Source organism: Nannobrachium achirus (genome assembly GCF_963921795.1).
Source record: "Nannobrachium achirus genome assembly, chromosome: 19".
Lineage (NCBI taxonomy): Eukaryota > Metazoa > Chordata > Actinopteri > Myctophiformes > Myctophidae > Nannobrachium > Nannobrachium achirus.
Window position 1 is genome coordinate 25,478,982 of NC_137826.1, and position 22,129 is coordinate 25,501,110.

The following is a 22,129-nucleotide window of genomic DNA, read 5'->3' on the forward strand; positions in this document are numbered from 1 at the left end:
ATGTACTAAAAGGTTGAAATTCAACTCCCGGGGGAAACCTCATAAAAAATGTATTTGTGTTTGTGTCCCATTAACTCATACCCTGCCAAACCCGAGGAACCCGAGAATTTCGCGATGTCCCTCCCTGCCACGCCCGAGGAACCCGAGAATTTCCGCCATTTTTTTTCAAAAAATTTTTTTTTTCAAAAAATGTTTTGGGACCCCAAAAACGTTAGTAGGCATGATAGCGATCGCGAAATTGCTTGTTTAACCCCCATACAACCCCCATACAACTCAGGTAGCAGACCTCCAAGCTCACAACAGTGTAAAACATAATGGCTGCTATCTCATGAATGCCTGAACAGATTTCCATTCGGATTTTTTGGTTTGAAAGCTGTGAGCAATGTGGACACACGTGGTGCATTATCTAGGCATGGGTGTGCATGATCCGTGCACTATGAATTACATGGAAGTCTATGGAGACGAATGGCAGTTAAAGAGTACGAAGGTATTGTTAAATGGCAGCATATGAGTTAACACAAATCAGGAAAAAAATACAAAGAATAAATATGTTTTAAGTAGCATGTGAGGAGTCAAACTAGGGGTTTTCCATGATGCTGAATCCATTGCAAGCATTTGTTTTGCACGAAAAACATTCCTTGGGCAAAAAAAAGGACCCACAAAACGATGGTTTAGTGATGAATCATCACTTTTCACCATTTTGTAGGGGCCATTTGTAGCCCACAGAATGTTTTTCGTGCAAAACAAATGCTTGCAATGGATTCAGCATCATGGAAAACCCCTAGTTTGACCCCTCACATGCTACTTAAAGCATATTTATTTTTTGTATTTTTTTCCTGTATAGTAAAGTTAATGGGACACAAACACGAATCATTTTCTTATGAGGTTTCACCCGGGAGTTGAATTTCAACCTTTTAGTACATATTATTACACACCTTTAGAAACACATTGGTGAAGAAATTTCTTGGTAACGATTTACTTTACAGATTTTCTTATGTTCTCCTTACTAAAAGGCAGCAGATGTACAACAGGTTTGTTAGCGGACATGACATCACCTCCTTTATAACAACCCAATTTGTGGAAGAATGTAATGCTATGCATGTTCAATAAAAAAAAGTGAATGAGAACATCCACCTGAATGACCGCACTGAACCAGCAGGTGTTGCCAACGTTCTTCAGCCCCACGGGGCAGTTGTCCAGCCTCTTCCTGTCATGGGGGTTAGGGGAGTCGCTCCACACTTCAGTGTGGGTGCGCTTCAGGCTTGCCTTGTTCTCTGCTATGCTGGCCTCCAGAACTCTAACAAGGGGAAAGCATGTCACAAACACATTCAAATAAAATCAATATACATCTCACCTGACTATCTACTTGATTGTACTTATTTGTACTTTTCAGAACTAATGGCGCTTTCACACTGATAGGCACTGCCTAAGAAACATTGCTGCTGGTCCGAGCTACTTTTCTCGCCTTGTGTCAGCCACCGAGACCATAGACTGTAGAAAAATATGGACGAAGCGAAGCCATTGGTTTCTATGCAGCGCAAATGGCCCTTTCTACCCCTTGGAATGGGTGTCGCCATCATAGAATTGTAAAGGCATCAGAGATGCTATTGGCTGCCAACAGTCACGTGCAACGCAGGGATACATGGGAGAATGTGGTCGGAGCCTCCCGAAATACAGCACACGAAGAAGAACACAGCCGGCAAGTATTAGTTTGGTTGGCCACGCCCCCCGCAACTTTATCATTTATTTTAAAATACATTGGACCACATTTCGACAAAACGAATATGATGGTGATTGAAAGTCAATTTTTAACTAGCGATAGGAACCATACAGTATTCATGAAAATGTTAATTAAGGTTAGAAAACGAAAGGGGAAAATTAATGGGATCCAACGGTGGGCAATTCTTTTTGCGATCGGCCGGGGGGGGAAACAGCGCAACTAGCGGCCAATCATAGGAAGTTTTAGTTCCGTATTGGAGTCATTTTAAATCGGCAGAACTATGCCCCTGACCGAGACACAAAAATACTTCCACCAGCCTCCCTCCTCCTCTTATGCCTAAAGAAATAGTATAATAAAACCATTACTACCTAATATAATTACATCGTACTGCTATATTCACAGGGGACTAGTATTTTCTTACAGGCACGTCTATTAATATATGGCAATTAAGTGAGTTGTGGTCCAAGCAGTGTGAGCTCCAGCCTCCAGGCAACACAAGCAGCAGCAGTGTACCCAGGTCAGCACAGCTGTCAGATAGGAGATGAAACTCACTGACCTTGGTTCTTGGTTCTTGTATTTATACAATACGATACATTTTAAGCGATAAATATGCCATACAATTGCTCAATCTACTGTAGATCACATCCACACCTACTAGTTTAAATCTTTGTTTTCAATATTCGGTAAGTAAGGTCAATAGAGTATTGAGTCTGTTTCAGTCAATCGTGCCCAACCGACAGCCCCTCCATGCTTTTTTTTCCCCCAGTAAAAAATGTTTCTCTTCTGCACAGCGATTTTTTTTAAAGAATTATTTAAATACCGGTACTCGCAAAATCATAGACAACATTCTATTTTTTCAGATCAAAACTGTTGCGCTCCACCTCAGCTATCCATCGTAGTAGGCGTGGCTAAAGCTCAATGCACATGACAGTCGTTGTGTGTTATATGTGTGCAGACACACCAGCCTCTTGTCTATCAAAACAAGCTGGACGGTGATAAGTACCCTCTTTTGGTAACGGTACGTTACATGCATTTTGTGCATCACGCTAAATATAATAACAATAATAATATAAAGAAATTATAATAATAAAAAAATAAATTGACAAGCCTAATTAATCCCTACTGTAAAATGATTTTCTGGTTTTCTGGTTTAAAAAAATAAGAAAAAAAGTAATTTTTCCAGTTGTTAAGAGTTCATTTTAAAGCGTCATTCAGTGCTAGAATTGAGCCCACCTGCTGATGGCCTGCTCCTCATCCGTGATGCCCGTCTCCCTGAAAGCCCGGCTGGACTCTTCCAGGCTGAGGGCGATGGCCCTCTGCAAGTCATCCTTGTCATCCCCAGTCAGGTCAATCACATCTGCAACAAGGCACATGGCAGTCACTCTGACACGCCTGTGTCATTGAGAGAAATAGACATGCTACTACAGTCTTATAGAGACCACCAAGGAATGATTTGCAGTGGACGGTAATTCTTCAGAAATGTCTGCAAAACGGTTGAGGGATGCGGCGGGGCTAAACCCATCAAGTGCACCACAGAGAAATAAAGTGAGCAATCATTCTGGCAGCAAGATAGAATGACAGCATAACTCGTCAGGGTCTGAATTTGGGTGCGGGACTGCAAGAACTGCAAATAATTTTAATTTAGAGACCATTAGAGACAAATGTAGCACTTACAATGCAGATGATTCTCGCACACATTTGAAGCAATGTTAAAGGACAACTTTGTTTTTTTACAAGAAGGGTTCATATTTTAGATTAGAATTAGAGAAACAAAAAAGTGAGTGTTAAAATGTTTTCATTTACTTCGCGCTATCATTTTAGCACATTTAGCGTGCTAAAACGTGGGGCATGCGTACGCATGGGGGCATGTGTACAAGTGGCTAAATATGTATTTTTCTTTATTGCTATTTACAGTAACCCCAGAAGTCACCTCTGCCCATGAAAGATAGTGGTGCATCTAGGGAATGGGCTTATTCTGTGTAAAAAGACATATTTAGCCACTTGTACACATGCCCCCAGCCACTGAAATCAAAATATTTAAAATCTCTAAAACGATAGAAAGGAGTAAATGAAAACGTTTTAACTCTCATATTTTATATTCTTTAATTACAACAACAACACAGTAGCGACTAGCTAGATTCCCTTAACACAATCAATGCCAGGTATTTATTAATTCAGGTCTGTAAACCTTGCCAGTGTTTTCCATTGATATTACCTTATTTTAAAGACCCACAGAAGCCACAACGTGTCCACGTTGTGTACGTTTACGCTGTTTCTAACATCCACCGAACATGTCTACTTTCACCCAGAAAAGAAAGATTGTTGTAAGCGGCGATGCTCCGCCGCTTAGTAGGGATGTCCCGATACCACTTTTTTGCTGACCAAGAACGAGTACTTAATTTGAGTACTTGCCGATACCGAATACCGATACAGAGTACAATTAATAATACAAAACAACGTCTTTAAATTATTATTTAATTTTTTTCCCATCAGATGTTCCTCACTTTCTGGCTGTAACACATAAAAAAAGGCATTGCTTTCCCAGAACATGGCACAATTGCCACACATTTCACTTTCTTTTCAAGTTTAGCCTGTAACATTCAGTGCATTTCTTTCAGTAGCACATAACATACAAAAATAATAAAACTCAGGGCTCGAAATTAACTTTTTTACTTGGTAGCAAATTTTAGGAGCACCAGAAATAATTTAGGCGCACCCACCAAAATGGAAGGAGCACCAATATGTTATCGATGATTTTAAATGAATAAAAAACAGCAAAATAACATGCAATGGTGAAAAGGCGAATTTTCGTGGCTATAAAATAATTGCAATGTAAATATAATAACATGGTTTATGAATGCAATGGTGTATACTATAGCATTACATTGCAAAGAGCCTACTCTCACACACACACACTCACACACACACACACACACACACACACACACACACACACACACACACACACACACACACACACACACACACGCTATTAGATTAGCACCTAGAGCTAGTGTCTGCAGCTTGGAGGGGACGGCACGTTTGGCGGGGGCGCTTGGCTGATCCGCCGCCCCACCTCCGACAAGTGCACTCATTGCAATGCACCGTGGTATCGGGCACTGCCGTGAGCAATATCGGACAAGTACGAGTAGAGCAAAATGGGCCAGTATCGGGGCGAGTACCGATTCCGCATCCCTACCGCTTAGCTATGGCCCGTTGAAAAAGGGCGTTTCATGGAAATCAACATAATCTGAGTGTAGAATCCTAGATAAACGCATTTCTCTGCATTGCCCTACCATTGGAGTGAATGCCGAATCTATGCCGATGTTTATATCCGTCCAAAGTATCATGGGAGACTGAGTTCCTGCATAACTCCGCATTAGTGCCACCACAGTGTATACATTTTGAAAACATAATTTCAGGCCCCGGTTGTAGATTGTGTGTACTCAGAACAGGGTTGTGTCAGAAGTATGCCACTCACTTGTGTCTGCCTGACTGCCCACGCTGATGTATCTGTCGTTGGCCACCTGGGATGTCTGGTAGTAGGTGGCCTCATCCTGCTGTGGTGCCTTAGCGTTCTTCTCTGTCAGATATGTCACTGCCTCTGCCAGGTCTCCATTACTGACCTGGGCCACGAGAAAGGACCAGGTTTAGAGTCTAGGCTAGCATATGTACAGTATGGCATACATTTTTACTGATAAGAGAGCATAGAAAATGGATGGGCGTCAGAATCCTGCACAGGTCCAATTTTGACAACCTGAGCCTGTCTATAATCAGATCTGTAGACCGACCCGGCGACCCCCAACCCGTGATTATATCAAAATCCAATAGGCCCCTTACAGGACTCTGATGGGTGTAAACTCGGCCTGAATTTGTTGTAAATATGATTCACAACAATCCAAACAGAAGTGATTGAGTGTTCATAAGTAACACTACATGAGTGGGTGTGTAAGTGAAACTGTGAACGCCACCAACTGTGTCTGTTGGGGGTATCATTTGTGGATGATGACGTGATATATATATTTATTTTGAAATGTTGGTACTGTACCTGCAGAGCCTGTTGGAGGAGCTGGACATCTGTGGTGCCTGTGACCTCTCTCAACTGGTTTAATAAAGTCTGCTGGTGCTGGGATAGGGGGACAGAGAACAGACAGAAACAGAGAGAAGGGCAGGGTAAGTCATTGCAGAGATATTCACACTTGTCAGATGATTGCCGGGCAGACACAAGTTTAAAGTGGTCTCCATACAATTGTGATGCCCACCACCCATCCACAAGGCAGTTTTAACATAGGACACATTCAAAAATAACTTCATACTACTTAAAGTAGTTTGTCAGATCTGCATAGATGCCTCTGCCTGCAATCTATTCTATATGACTCCACCTGGTCCAGTACTTTTATACCGCTCACACTGTAGCTACACAATTTACTACTGGCTTATAAAGCAAGAGTGCTTCTTCACCCCCAAGCCACTGGTTTTCACTAAGCCATTAGAGAGTAGAGACAGTGAAAACAGAGTTCACACCTCCGTTAGAATAACAGCACATGAATAATGCACCCCGAGTCTCTAGTCCTGCGCTCAGTTTGCAAGGCTACAAGCTCTGTACAATGAGTTCAATACTTTGCTAGGTTGTGTGAAAGACAACAACAGCAACGCTGAACATCCCCAGCCTTGAATTCATGTCAAGGCTCTGAAGGCTCTCCACAAAAGGACACCGTCACCTATCCTGTTTCCTGTCTGATCAAATGTCCAAATCCAGAGATGTACCATAGAAAGGAAATACTGTTGTTGCAGTAGGACAAATCTATATTAATTTTCTTACCACAAAGTACATTATCGTGTGGCACAGCTGTTTGAGATTGTCTAGACAGGTGTCTATCATGTCCTCTGATTAAATGATAAAAAAAAAAAAAAAAAAAAGAAGTATGTTATTTCCAGGTCCAATTATAGGGGGTTTAAATGGTACCAGATATGCAGCTCGGCAAATAAAAGGTGAATTTATCCCAGTGCATGACGGAGGACAATTTCACGACAAATTTAAATCTCCACAATACGATTATTGTAAGTGTTTTTTATCACGATAAACGATAATAACAATGATTGTCGCATCACTATCGCACAGAACAGAAAAAGTGAATTATGTCCATTTAATTATTTCTTGTTGCAAACACTGCATAGTGTGACCGATTCGATTACGATTACTAAATTAGTTTGCAACTAATTTAGTAACCAATTCGTGATATAAATGAATCGCTTAATCGTGTCACTTCTACCGTGTGCTTATAGCACCTTTCATTCAGCCGTGTTTCTGGCGCCACTTGATAAGTAAACAGGTGTGGCTAATGTGTTTGTTCACTGTCAGAATTTGATGTATGTATGTAGGCCATTCAGAGTGGCAGACGTTAGGTGACAGGGTTAGAGAACTCATGTGACAGATTTGGGCCTCCTCATCGAGAAAGGCATGTACACCTCTCATCTTCATCTGGGAAGTCTTGAGTTCCTATCTGTCATTCAGGTCATCTGTCCTTACTTGTCAGCTTGTTGTCAATGACACCCTTGAGGGGTTAGAATGAACAGAAGTCCTTGCCTGCCTGAGAGGGAGTGAACTGGTGGCTTTACGCCAGGTTATGAAACTGGACATCCCCAAGTGTTGTGACACTGTCAAGGAGTTCATAATATGCTTGTTATGTCATGTGTCTGCCTGAAGTCAAATGACATAGGTGGGCACTGGGCAGTGGGCATGGATGGTTGATGCAGTTGTGATTGGATTTCACTCCCTCAAAAGTAGTGAGGGTCGAATCAGGGCCCAGTATGCAAATATGGGGCGGGTTTATCACCAGAGCATTATTTTTCATCAGCCCCTTGGAAATGCAGGTTCCATACAGAGATTCCAGACTAATGTCTATATCTACGCAGTGATATTAGTCTGGCCATGACAGGCTACTCTGACATCACCTAACCATGAGCTAGGCCACAAGACTTTATGTCCATCCTCAATTCATAAGTTGCACAACAATGATGAAGCAAAATCTGGAAATGTTGTACAATACAAAAGTAAGGACTGGGACTATTGACTTCAAGTCATTATCACGATTATTTCAAAAGGATTTGTTGATAAATATTAAATTACAAAACTAAACTAAACTAAACTAAAATGCTCCTCTATTACATTAACCTACATGAGCAAGTTCTAAATATCGGTTTAGATATATTTAAAAAAGTAAATAAAATGTGGTCCAAAAAATGTGTATACGTGATTACGTGGACGTGGTCCAAGGAACATACTACCTGACTCCCCAGTCCCCATCTTCAAGCACGTAAGAACTTTTGACAAATATTAGTCATTTGAAAATACAATTTTCTGTGTGAAATAGATAGCATTCAGACAGCAATTATATGCACAGTTGTTGGACCATGGAACCTGCTGACTTGTAAACAACCATTAAGGCATGCACATGCCAAATAAATAAAAGTGCATCACTGAGGTTGCATCCTTTTATCCTTGCCATGAACCAGATATCATGACTCCAGTGCATCTGCCATCAAGACTGTTATCTACAAAGCAGACACCCCTGTTAAGTGAATTGCTTTCAACTGTCAAAACCAACCAACATAGCCTAAAAATAGCCCTGGATACTTCGTGGCTGCACTTTGTCTGCCTCGAACCACACTCTCCGTTTGTTTTTGACCACACGTAATACGTAATGCGAGTGCTTTCAAAATGCTCAGAATCAAACAATCACACCAACTAATGTTTTTGGCACGGGCATGTGTAATACACTACATATGTATTCAATAGAAATATGGGTTGAGAGTGAGACCTAAAGATATTCGTATATTTCTGGTCATGACAAACAGTATTACAGTCAAACTGTTACATAACCAAGCACAAGTGAGCTGGGTGATCAACAGTACTTTGAAATGCCATTTGTATGTTATCACATGGTGATCTGTCATTGCTCCAAGTTCCTGTGATTATTGGCAGTCATTCAACACAACACAACACAACACAACACAACACAACACAACACACTTCCTTGTACACATTAGCTCAAGTCCTTGGTTACCACTGCCAGCTAGCCGCCTATGTCTCCTTCTCGGCTTAAGTTTGTCTCACCACTGTCACGGCTGACCACCACGACTTGTAAACAAACATATCATATGTTTGTTTACAAGTCAGTGATATATCAGTGATATGTTACATAGCAGATATTAGAAACCTAAGACACAGTTCTAGAACCAGACACTAACCAAGGCGCAGCTAAACGCAACTTGCCCAATGATAATGGTAGCCTTGGGGCAAGACTATCATAGATGTATTTGATCAGTTTTTGACATTTGCATAATTATGATAGTCTTGACCAAATTGTGTTTCTTAGTTATGTTTTCCAAACCGTTATCTGTCAACTGGCCTTGCCGATTTCAACACAGTTAGCATTAGTTAAAGAAGTGAGTTAAGGAAAATGTTGGGTATCTATCTTATCATTAACGGTCACTACTACCATTAGAAGGATAGCAAACTCAGATTTGCGTGGCTAAACTTGTCTAGCTAGCTACTTAGCAAAACATATACGTTATGAGTCATAACGTTATCTAATATTTTGCTAAGTTAGGCCAATAAACACTACCTATTAAAATATAACTTATTATTTATTAAACAAAAAACAACAACACGGAATGTGGAACTTAAAGCAGTGTGCAGGAGGAGTAACTACCATATACATAGTCGGGAAACTATGAACTAGCCAAATAAGCTAAAGCTAGCTAGCCAACCGAGCAACCAACTAATTTACGCTTTGGACAAAAATGACGCATTTCCAACAGAAAACGGTGTCGGCGCTTGCAACGTCGACACTCTTCAAGAGTTGAAAATGCGTCATTTTTTGGGGTCGAAAAATGCGTCATTGTGTCGAGCCGAGCGACACGCAAGTAACACGTTAGCCGTTAGCATCTCTCTGCTTACCTTCTGAGAATGCTGTTGGAGGACATTCTGCTCCACGGTCATGGCCGCGTGAGAGTTAAATTGAGTAAAAATCAAACCAAGTGTGCGAGTTACGCGGTTGCTTTTGATCCGAGCGATGAAATAGAAGCGTGAACTAGGATGCACCCTGCTGTGTGTTTATGTTTATCAGTAAGGAGACGGCGGGCGCCATGACACAGAACACTGGTCTAATGGCTCAGGGAATGAAAACATTGCAGATCCGTGGATTGTGGGCTCGATTGCCGATGCCTGGTCTGAACTGCATTTACGTCACACCTCGAACTCGTGAGAATGACGTAATTTATTTTGTTTAAAATGCATACATATCCAAGGTTTTTGTTATTTTTTATTGTTGTTTTTTATTTGTCCTTGTTTCATTATCATTTATTTATTTTCTGTCTTATTTCGGTGCTGTAGGCCTATTCCATATAAAATATGTGCAGGTTTCAAGGACATTGTTTAATGGAAAATATATAATGATTATTAAACATTAAATCTTATTATTGTTATTATCTCACTTAATTATTTTCTTCACTAGTTGGTGGACAAAGACTGTCCTACTGACAGCTTCCTAAGTCACTTGGTTCAGCAATAATAATAACTAGAAAAAAAGCCCCCTGCGGGGGCTTATGTCCCTAGTGCCCAGTTGTCTAGGTGGCCACCTCTCCAAGTGCCCACATATCCCTATTGGCCAGTTGTCCAGGTGCCCACCTCTACAGGTGCCCACATGTCCCTAGTGGCCAGTTGTCCAGTTGTATTGTACTTCTCTGCTGTACCTTACTGTACTGTACTCTGCTGTACCGTACTGTATTGTACTTTACTGTACTTGGCTGTACCTTACTGTACTGTACTTTAATGTACTCTACTGTACTTTAATGTACTCTACTGTACCTTACTATACCTTACTGTACTGTACTTTACTGTACTCTACTGTACCTTACTGTACCTTACTGTACTGTACTCTACTGTACTTTACTGTACTCTACTGTACCTTACTGTACTGTAGGCCTACGTGACTGTACACTACTGTACCTTACTGTACTGTACTTTACTGTACTTTACTGTACACTACTGTACCTTACTGTACTGTACTTTACTGTACTCTGCTGTACCTTACTGTAATGTACTCTGCTGTACCGTACTGTATTGTACTTTACTGTACTATACTGTACCTTACTGTACTGTACTTTAATGTACGCTACTGCACCTTAGTGTACCTTACTGTACTGTACTTTAATGTACCTTACTGTACCTTACTGTACTCTACTGTACCGTACTGTACTTTAATGTACCTTACTATACATTACTGTACTGTACTTTACTGTACTCTACTGTACCTTACTGTACTGTACTCTACTGTAATCTACTTTACCTTACTGTACTGTACTTTACTGTACTCTACTGTACCTTATTGTACTGTACTTTGCTGTACTCTACTTTACCTTGCTGTACTGTATCTTACTGTACTTTACTGTACTCTACTGTACCTAACTGTACTGTACTGTACTGTACATATTCTGTGTTCTATAGCTATGAATTCTGTGTTTTAGATCTATGAATTCTGTGTTCTAGATCTATGTTTTTGTGTACCTTGCTGTATTGTATCTTACTGTACTGTACTGTACTTTACTGTACTGTATTGTACCTTACTGTACTGTACCTAACTGTACTGTACTGTACATATTCTGTGTTCTATATCTATGAATTCTATGTGTTCTATATCTATGAATTATATGTGTTCTATATCTATGAATTCTGTGTTCTATATCTATGAATTCTGTGTTCTATATCTATGAATTATATGTGTTCTATATCTATGAATTCTATGTGTTCTATATCTATGAATTCTATGTTCTATATCTATGAATTTTATGTTCTATATCTATGAATTCTATGTTCTATATCTATGAATTCTGTGTTCTAGATCTATGTTTTTGATTCTGTGTTCTAGATCTATGTTTTTGATTCTGTGTTCTAGATCAATGAATTCTGTGTTCTAGATCTATGAATTCTGTGTTCTAGATCAATGAATTCTGTGTTCTAGATCTATGAATTCTGTGTTCTAGATCTATGAATTCTGTGTTCTAGATCTATGAATTCTGTGTTCTAGATCTATGTTCTAGATATCTATCTCTCTCTCTCTCTCTCTCTCTCTCTCTCTCTCTCTCTCTCTCTCTCTCTCTCTCTCTCTCTCTCTCTCTCTCTCTGTGTGTGTGTGCATCTGACCCCCCCCTTCCCTCTTGTAACCTGAGACATTGATGATGATAATGACACTTAGCTCCCAACTATGGATTGCGCAATATATGCCGCCTACTGGCCAAAAACTTGGGAAAATGTTTTAAACATTTTGGGATTATGAGAAGTAGAGACACAACTGAAGGTGGAAAAGTAGATGGTCAGCAAGGCTCAGGCGTTATTGATTTTTGCATTATGTTTTTTAGACAACTGAACAACTGATGAACGTGGAGTTGCAGATGGAGGGAGACAGTATTGCTCACACTATTTTGGGACCCCATCCTAATTAGGTTGTGAGATAATCTTGAGTCAAGGAAATATTACAGCTGTTTGTTTGTTTGTTTGTTTGTTTGTTTGTTTGTTTGATTGATTGATTGATTGATTGATTGATTGATTGATTGATTGATTGAAGACTTTATTAGAAGGTTGCATAGGAAAAGCTACAGTTTCATGACAGTACAGTTCACTGGTACAAGGTCAACCAAAAGGAGATCCTAGTAAGCTTTACGGTTTCTTTACACAGGGACCCTTTATGTATCATATAACATTGAAAGACAGACGGATAGAAGTTAGAACACAGTACTATGCATAGGATATCATCAAAAACAAAAAGAAAAAAATAAGCAGTTATAAAGAAGAAAAAAATCAAACCTCGGTTCAAAGTGAAGTGGTGAATTTTTATTCTATGTGTTCTAGAGCTATGAAATCTGTGTTCTAGATCTATACATTCTGTGTTCTAGATCTATACTTTCTATGTGCTTTAGTTCTATATTTTTATGAATTCTGAATGAATTAATGATTTTGTCTGGAGGGCCAAATTGTCATGCGAAGCTTGACCAATGGATTCACGGGACATGTACGGGACATGTACGGGACAGACAAAGCCACTTCTTGAGAATCTATGGGAATCCTCAAAAAAACATGTACGGGGCAAAAAATAAGAGAAAAATTAAATAAATAAAATCAAACCCAGTTTGAAGTGAGCGGTGGTGCGTGTGTGTGTGTGTGTGTGTGTGTGTGTGTGTGTGTGTGTGTGTGTGTGTGTGTGTGTGTGTGTGTGTGTGTGTGTGTGTGTGTGTGTGTGTGTGTGTGTATGTCCCTGCTGCTATCAGACAGACATGCATTACTTTCCGTATTCACCTGTGCTCAGACACTTTGGTTTGTTCTGTTTTTCTTTTACAATTCTTTTAACTATGAAGAGGGGAGAAGGGAATAGCCCATGCCATAATGATGACATCGTAGCGTGTTACACACGTAACAATGTGTTCTTATCAACTCACCAAGCCGTGTCATAATATTCAGAAGATCACAATATGTATCCTTGATTTGATTTTATTAGACGTCATACAGGAAAAAACAAGTTACATCATGTTCATCTGAGAAGCGTGTGTGGTCCCTGAAATATTTATTCTTTCTTTTGTTTTTTTCTCCCACTGCTTGTTGGTGCCTTCATTAAAAGTATAGCTGAAGTTTTTACTGTCGCTGCTCGTTTATGTCTAATTTAAAATGTATGACGGTCTCTGCGTTAAAAAACTTTGACACTTGAAGAAAACTCAAGGAAGGAAGGTCCTGTTCGTTCAAAACAAAGTACTCTATTGATAGTATCTCAAATGAGAATTGCCAGATTTCAAATAGTTTGCATCACTGGGAATAAGAAGAAGTAGAATAGTTTGCACCACAGGGAATAAGAAGAGATGTTTGACCTTTTCAGTCATAATGATAACTCACTGATGACCCCTGGTAATGTTACTTACTGACCAATCAGCAGCATTATACGTCACTGCTTTGGCCCTGCTTAGCCGAGCTCCGATCTACTCTAGAGTGGATACTTTATAGTACCACACATGTTTTGTACCACTTTGCGCACAACTCTACCCAGTTCCTTGTAGTGGAAAACCTGGCACAAGTGTGTGGGGTCGGGTGGGGTGGAGTGGGGTGGTGCCATGCCAATGGAAAGGCGCCTTTAGAAACAACCAGACTCTCCTGTGAGCCAGTCTGCCAGACACCACTGGGGGCCGACCCACATCATACCTATGTCTGCCCGCGGGCATTGATCTTGGGCATAGGAGCCAGCAGATCTGCATGGAGGTCCACTTGGGATGAGCGGGACTATCTAGTGATCCAGACTCAGACTGACATAGGCCTTATGCATAGCCATGCTACATATGGAGTTCCTTGAACCACCATCACTGGCAACCAACTTGCATATGCCTGCATGCCCCCTATTACCTCCAAACCCACCATATGATGTGCGTTGATGTACGTACAGCAAATATGTCATAAAGTCATGGGATAAATTGGTTGGAAAACCTATTCACCAATAAATGAGAATTTACCCAATAAAAGCAATAATAGCATTGATTGATTGATTGAAGACTTTATTAGAAGTTTGCATAGAAAAAGATACAGTTTCATGACGGTACAGTTCACTGGTATAAGGTCAACTAAAAGGAGATCCTAGAAAAGCACTTGGCTTATTTACACAGGAAACCATTGAAGTATCTCATATAACATTGAATGACAGATGGATAGAACACAGTACTTTGCAGTAGATATGCAGGAGAAAAATAAAAAGGGGGGGGGGGGCTAGGTTTGTTATTGCCAGTTGCGAACTGCTGCCGCCTGTAAGTGGTTTTTCAGGGCGATGAGTTGCTAGGGACTAGCAACTCATTATTTGATCTAAAATCAGAATATGCCATTGTATTCCCCATTCAAAACATCAATATTTGAACTCCAGTTGATTCCAACACAGTATTGACTTGATATAGTTATACAAAAATATACTACACAGCAATTTTCTGTCAGCGGGGGGCCACCTAAAATTATCTTGCATATGGCCACCTGAGTCCTAGAACCGGCACTGTGTGTGTGTGTGTGTGTGTGTGTGTGTGTGTGTGTGTGTGTGTGTGTGTGTGTGTGTGTGTGTGTGTGTGTGTGTGTGTGTGTGTGTGTGTGTGTGTATGCCTGTGTGTGTGTGTGTGCGCGTGTGTATGTGTGTGTGTACACACGATTGTGTGTGTGTGTGTGTGTGTGTGTGTGTGTGTGTGTGTGTGTGTGTGTGTGTGTGTGTGTGTGTGTGTGTGTGTGTGTGTGCGTGCGTGCGTGCGTGCGTGCGTGCGTGTGTGAGTGTGGTCACCAGCGGTATTGCAATTCATGCTCAGGCTACACGCATAGATACGTGCGCATAGTGACAAACCTATACACACACACTCACGCATAGGAGTGGCGTGACAACCGCTCAAAAATAAAATATATTTACAGTGGAAAAGGGGAGGTAAGAATGGGCTTGTCTTACAGGTTTTGGGTAGCAGCCACCTGTAAGTGACGTTTCAAACCGATTTTGAAGGAAGTTAGGGATTTACACTCCTTAAAGGCTTGCGGTAGGGTGTTCTACATGTTTGTGGTATAGAAGGAGAACAAATTAGAATTTTTTTAAGAGTCAAATCTGGGTTGAATGTGATTTGTTGAGATGCCTCTGGTATTGTAATTGTGGACATCCTTGATGTTTAGGAAGTATTTTGTCAGGTACGTGGTTATCTTGGTGGTGTACACCAGGCCCAGTGCAAGATGCTTTACTCTGTCAGCTAACGTGAGCCACCCCACGCTTATATAGTGATACTGTTCTCTCCCCACCAAATAAGATTGCATACATCTCACTGCTGTGCTGTCAAGACTGATAGGTTTTAATTTGTCAATCAGAATGTGAGTGATCTACGGGGTCAAATGCCTTCTGGAGGTCCAGCATGACCATGCCGCAATATTTGCCTGAGTCTAACTTACGTTTGATGCAGTCGTTCAACTAGAGGAGGCATGTGTCTGTATAATGGGACTCTCTGAAGCCAGATTGGAACTCATAAATCAAATCATTCTCTTCTAGATATCTAGCAACCTGTTCGTAGAAAATTTGTTCCAGCGTGAATGCATCTTTATGCTGGTCGGTCAGCGTATAAAGATGCATTTAACATGTTCTCAGTTCAAATATTTTGTTAACTTGGGCATGATATGAGGTGGAAATTTAGCTCTGCCTTGGATCATAAATCCTAAGATTTCCTCATTTGGACTTAAGGTGGTGTTCAGGCTACAACAGCTACACCTCAATGTTAAATTGTCAAATTTTAATTAACATTTATGTTTTCCCCCTAAAACTAAAAACTAAAACTAAAAAGACGAATAAAGGTATGCTGTGGAAAATGGTGGGAAAAAATTTAAAGTACATGATTTGAACATGCATGACAGGCCTACATCAATACCAGAACTAAATTTACCCATCAACTTCTTCATGCACAAAATTACCTCTCCAAAGGTTTTGTAACAATTTGTAGCAATTGTAGAAATATTAGCCAGTAAGCAATATTCTTTGGTCAAAACAAAAATATTTCTGTTATTCTGATAGGTGATAGCAGTATTCATTGCTATATAAAGAGAGTGTTACTCTCCAGCAATTAAATAAACCAAAAATACATTTTCAGATTTATCATCAATATGTTTTAATTTGTTTTTATTGTTTCAGTTACAATTTATTTTTATCCTGTATCCTGTATGAGTTCTCTCTCTTGATTGGATACAATTGGTATCCCAACCTGAAAATGTATTTTCTTAAAGAGCTTAAAGAGTTTATTAAAGAGCTGAAGAGATAGGGAGACAAACAACACTTGATCGCAATGATTAGTATCAGAAAGAATATATAGTTATTAACTTATTTTAACAAAAACAAATCACTTACCCTACCTTAAAAATATAATTTAAAATTATTATATGTATTTACCTCCATTTAAAAAAAAATGTATATATATTGTCATGGATTAAACCAGTAATGAAACCTTTTGTGGACTTTGATTATGTGGTTGAACTTGACACTTGCCAATACCCTGCACCTTAATCACATGAACAACTAACTGCTACTCTTCTTACACTATGTCATAAACAATACCAGCTGCTATGCTCATCATGCACTGCAACTTATTTCAAAACTTCTTGAAGGCCTACATAATGTTTGGATGGATATGCTATGTGTAAGCTCACAACACTTCGCATCACGACATGTTGAGCTTTTAGATCTCCTCTCTTTTTTAATGTTTGACATTTTGAGAAATCTGAGAAGCCTACTTTTACTTTGGTATTGTATATTTTGATGCCATGACTTTTGTACGTTTACTTAAGTAAAATTATAATACAGGACTTTCACCTGTGACAGAGCATGTAGTGGTATCATTACCTTTACCTAAGTAAGAAAAGAAAATCTGAGTAATACTTCCACCATTGCACTCCAATATGTGGAATGCTTCCTCATAGTAACATGGTACCACTATCCAAAAACTGTCCAGTTATTTATTCAACAGACGATGGAAGGGAATAGTCTTGCAGGCCAATGTAGAACTAGGTCATTCTTTAATGTTCAGATGCTTCGCTGTACTCATTGTAACTGATGTATTTACAGACCCTTTATTAATACAAAGATGTTTTCCCCTTCTTCTTTTGTGTGTCATCTAACTGGTGCATATAAATATTCATTGGCATACTCTCAACTTGTTGGTGTTATCGGGAACATTTAAAGGAGCATACCAGTCTTTGTGATATGTTGGGTCCTTTGTCACTTTTACTTTACTTTGATATAATTCTGATTCTGAAGTCTGATGTCTCTAAAAACATATCCCTGCTTTTGTATAAATATTAAAGAATATATATATATATATATATATATATATATATAATATATTTCTTTAATATATATATATATATATATATATATATATATATATATATATATATATATATATATATATATATATTTCTTTTATATATATATATATATATATATATATATATATATATATATATATATATATATATATATATATATAGTGTGTGTGTGTGTGTGTGTGTGTGTGTGTGTGTGTGTGTGTGTGTGTGTGTGTGTGTGTGTGTGTGTGTGTGTGTGTGTGTGTGTGTGGTTGAACAGTTTTAATCTGATGTTGATCAGATTTTGCTTAGTTTGGGTTAAGGTCAAGGTCACAACACAAGGTCATAGCTTGGCCCTATGCTAATGTGTCATGTATCGTCTCTCTGAGTACTTATAGTTGTGATTTAAATGTATTTATGTGTTTAATCCAGATACAGATACAGATACATTGATTATTGCCAGGTAGGGGAATTGGGCAGTGTTGCACAAAGTGTTTAATCTTTGTCCAGCAGATGGCAACATAGCATATCATTTGGAGTGCACCATCAGTTTGTATAAGGACAGATCCACATAGCAGTATAGGAGTAATGAGGAAAAGCAAATGATTCATGAAAATGATTTCACTTTGTAAATCAAGTAACACAGTAAATCACAGAGTCTGCTTTCCAATTTTCAGCACTGCTACTTAATCAATATTTTATACTTTTTTATGTGCTGCATGCTGAAATATTGACTGACCACCAGAGTGTGTGAAGGTTACCTTGAGCTATCAGGAGGCTTCCTAAAACAGCTCTCTTGGCTGACAAAAACATATCACACAGTTTGACCCAAGGGCAGAACGTATAGAGCCATCAGTTAGTATATCGGGACAGCAGTCGGTAAACCAATCAGACAGGAACAAACTGATAAATCAATTGACAAGTCAAACAGTGAGCACTATCCTTTGACAGACAACATGGCTGAAATACTGTATAGATATTGTACAGCATATATACGGGATAGAGATGTTTGTGCAACAAGAAAGTGGGTCCTAAATGCAAGAACCAACTTAAGCCTAGTTATGTTTTGTCTGTGTTGCAATGCTGATAGAAAATAACAAATAATCAGCATGGCTTTACACACTGCAGGATCAAAAGATCCCCACTGCTCTGTATTTGTCAGAATAGTCTAATAACGTGCTGAAAAAGAGAGTGCAGGCATGGAAAGACCGGAGAATTGTAACAGAAGTGACAATAGTGAGACCAGCTATATGCTAGGATTCTCATAAGCACTACTTCTATTAACATCCTTGTTTATAATCAGGAATTAAAGCCTGTGTTTTGGTTTTGTAACATAATTATCTCAAGTCAAAGTGGGTTACACAATCAAGCATGCAGACAGACACTTGAATTGGTCTATCAACGTGCACACATTTCATGCAAATCTATCCAAAGAGTCAATACTAGTGCAGTACATATTGTGCATAGTGACATATTATCTCATTGGATGAATGCCCCTCTCATAATGAGTCAAATTATATGAACTTTATATTATCAGACTGGTTCATGGTGACCGTGAATCTCAAAAGTTATATTTGGGCCTGAATACCAGGATTAATACAAGTGACTGCAGCTGCTTAACAATTCTTGTATTAATGGCACACACATTGTTTTGTTTTGCTCCTGCATAGGTTTCCTGACTACAGGCATAGACCTTAATTATTAATGTTTGCCACTAAATATAATTCCTGGTGAACTTCTGCTCAGAGGACATTCTCATGAGAACAACCAAAACCTTTATACTCGGAACACTTTTATTCACAAATCTCATTGAAATTACTCAAGAGCACAGAAGGAGAAGGGAGTGCTCTAAGTAAAACAAGTGGTAAATGAACATAACACAATGACATTGATAACAATTCCCTACAACACATTCCCATAGAAAATAATAACAGAATAACAATAATAGAACAATAAAGAGCTGTCCATACTATCTGCGACCACCAAACCTTTCGTCTGAAAGGCCCGGTTCTACTACAAAATGATGTCACTCACAACAAAGCATTATCCTGAATTTGAAAAGGTCAGAGATAGTATGGACAGCCCTTAATTCACAGTGTGAGCCCCCGAGGCATGCTGGGAAGCCACTCCTCTGTCCAATGCACAGCCCAGGATGCTACACAGCCCCACGTCTGGGGTCTTGCATGCTGTCCCCAGTGCCCCCTGAGTCCCAGAGGCGCTGAGGCATATTCATCCACCTTGACTCAAGGGCTCTTGTGTCCCAGGGTGAGGAACGAGGGTGTGTCCTCCTCCACTAGGCTTTTCTCCATACTGATCGAAGGCCAGTAAGGTGCCAGCTGGTCAACCTCCTTGTGGCCCCCTAGCATTGGTATCCAGTAGGCGACGTCAGACAGCTTCCCCAGAACAATACATTGCCCAGTCCTTTTGCTGTGAAGCTTCGGTGGCACCTCCTTTTTCCAGTAGGGGTTGAACACCCACATACAGTTCCCTTGAGCAAAGTCCGCTCCCACACATTGGCAAGCATACGGTAGGTATGATTCACAATGAGGTAGGTACCATTTCTAGTGAGCCCTATAGCCTAAGCAAGTGCTTTGCCGACCAGTTCATGCATGTCTCTTGCAGTCTTTCTTACAGATGTGTGAAAACTGTGAAGTAATCCAGTCCCTGGTCACTGTCTAGCTCCTGCAGGAGCCCCAACATGACAGAAATACCTCCGTGACCAGCTTCTCTGCTGTGGTAACCAGGCGTAGTCTAGTCTGGGCCACCTATGGCCACTTAGCCATTTGAACGTTAACAGCCCATTTCTGGCCATTCTGTGCCAATGACGGTTTTTGACGTTTTTTTATCAAAAGCCCTGGGTGCCAATGACGGTTTTGACGGTTTTTGTGTTTTTTGTATAGGAGAAAAAAAAATCTTTTTTTTTTAAAGATGTCAAAATGACCTGAGATCAAAGAGATGCTTTTCTCTGTTTGTGTGTTCGCTCCCTCGTTTAGCTGATTGAGAAAATGTGTGTTCATGTGTGTTCATTCTAGTGGATGGACACTTTTTTTCATTCAAACAGCTCTATCTCTGGAACCATTTGTCTGATTGACAAAATTATTTTTGCCACTGAATCACAATGTCTGTTTCTGTGGGGAAATTATAAAAAAAAACATTTTTTTCATTTTCATTGCATAGTAAAGAAAAACATACAAAATCGTGGCACATCTACCTTGGAGCCATTTTGGCATTTGGCACAGAAAGAGTTAGGCAAACATTCCGTGAAAATAGGCAAACAAAAAATATCACATTTACAAGAGTGACAGCTTGTACATTGGCTATTTATCAGCAAATATATTTGTAGATGTAAAAAAGGAGAGGACCAAGTATATATACTCCATATCTTACTGGACCACCTGGAGCAAGCTTTTGTGGTGGCCACAGAACCGCAAGCTGCCGTGTCTCACAACTAGGTTCATGCCATCATCTGTAGGCCTATAGCAAGCTGTTGAGGACAGCAAGGCAGGCCCACTACAAATATGGTTTGTGTGTTTGCTCTCTTTGTCCAGCGATGATACCGCAGATCTTTCTGGGCCTTATAGCTTCAACCTAGCTCTGGATGTGATTTAGGACAACGTTGTTGTCCTGTTGTTGGTTTGTGCAGTGTCGGTCAATGTGCTCATCAGGTGCTGTGGGGCTGTCGCTGTTCTCATCCTCTGCTCCTGTGTCATTGCCCTGGAAAACAGCTACTAGTGGTGCTGGCGGGCTTAGTTCCTCCAAGTACAAACAGTAACGGCACTCAAACTCACAGGGTCGCCATGACAGGCTGCCGGTGATTCTGTGTAGCCGGTTTGCTGATTACAATATAAAACATAAATCTCAACAAATCAAAAGTTCAGAATCTAAGTTGTCTAAGCAAAAAAAAACGAATACCTTAAAAATATATATATTAAATCTAAAATCCATTATCATTTAAGACGAGTCTGCACATATATGGGATTGGTGATTTCTTGTATCTCTCATTTCGGCATCTTGGGATGTCCAAGCATTGAGGCCTGAGGAAAGCCAGTAACACATACTATGTAACCAGAACATAGTACTATGTAGAGGATAACATCAATAGCAAAAGAAAAAAATACTGCCTGTAAGTGACTTTTCAGACCGATTTTAAAGGAGGTTAGGGATTTACACTCCTTTAAGGCTTTCAGTACGGTGTTCCACATGTAGTGGTATAGCAGGAGAACAAATTTGTTTGGAGATTTGATTTCAAGGTATTTGGGGCATCGCAATACCATTATGTGGACTCCATAGTCAAGGAGGGGCAGAATGAGTGCACCTCCTAGAATCTTCTGTGTATTGCTATTGACCAGCGGGGCGACCATCTGCAAGAAACAAATTCGTTGGTTGACTTTTTTGATTACCATAGTAGTCTGAGGAAGTAGTCATGACAAGAACCCTTTATAGGATCCCCCTTTTTTTGGTACTCACAGAAATGTGTCTCCCAAACATACTTACCTTTAGCATTGAAGAGGAGG

General features: G+C 39.8%; 1 protein-coding gene across 3 annotated transcripts in view; it reads right to left on the reverse strand.

Moving 5' to 3' along the window:
• Positions 1 to 9,907, reverse strand: part of usp25 (ubiquitin specific peptidase 25) — a 36,335-nt gene extending 26,428 nt beyond the window's left edge. For all 3 annotated transcript variants that reach the window (XM_080748471.1, XM_080748470.1, XM_080748472.1), the window contains exons 1-5: positions 9,684 to 9,907; positions 5,769 to 5,846; positions 5,202 to 5,346; positions 2,954 to 3,077; positions 1,135 to 1,297 (exon numbers count right to left, since the gene is read on the reverse strand). In XM_080748471.1, the coding sequence (XP_080604597.1) occupies positions 1,135 to 1,297; positions 2,954 to 3,077; positions 5,202 to 5,346; positions 5,769 to 5,846; positions 9,684 to 9,725 (552 nt within the window). In that variant the 5' untranslated portion in view covers positions 9,726 to 9,907. The remainder of the gene's footprint in view (positions 1 to 1,134; positions 1,298 to 2,953; positions 3,078 to 5,201; positions 5,347 to 5,768; positions 5,847 to 9,683) is intronic.
• Positions 9,908 to 22,129: the final 12,222 nt, after the last annotated feature.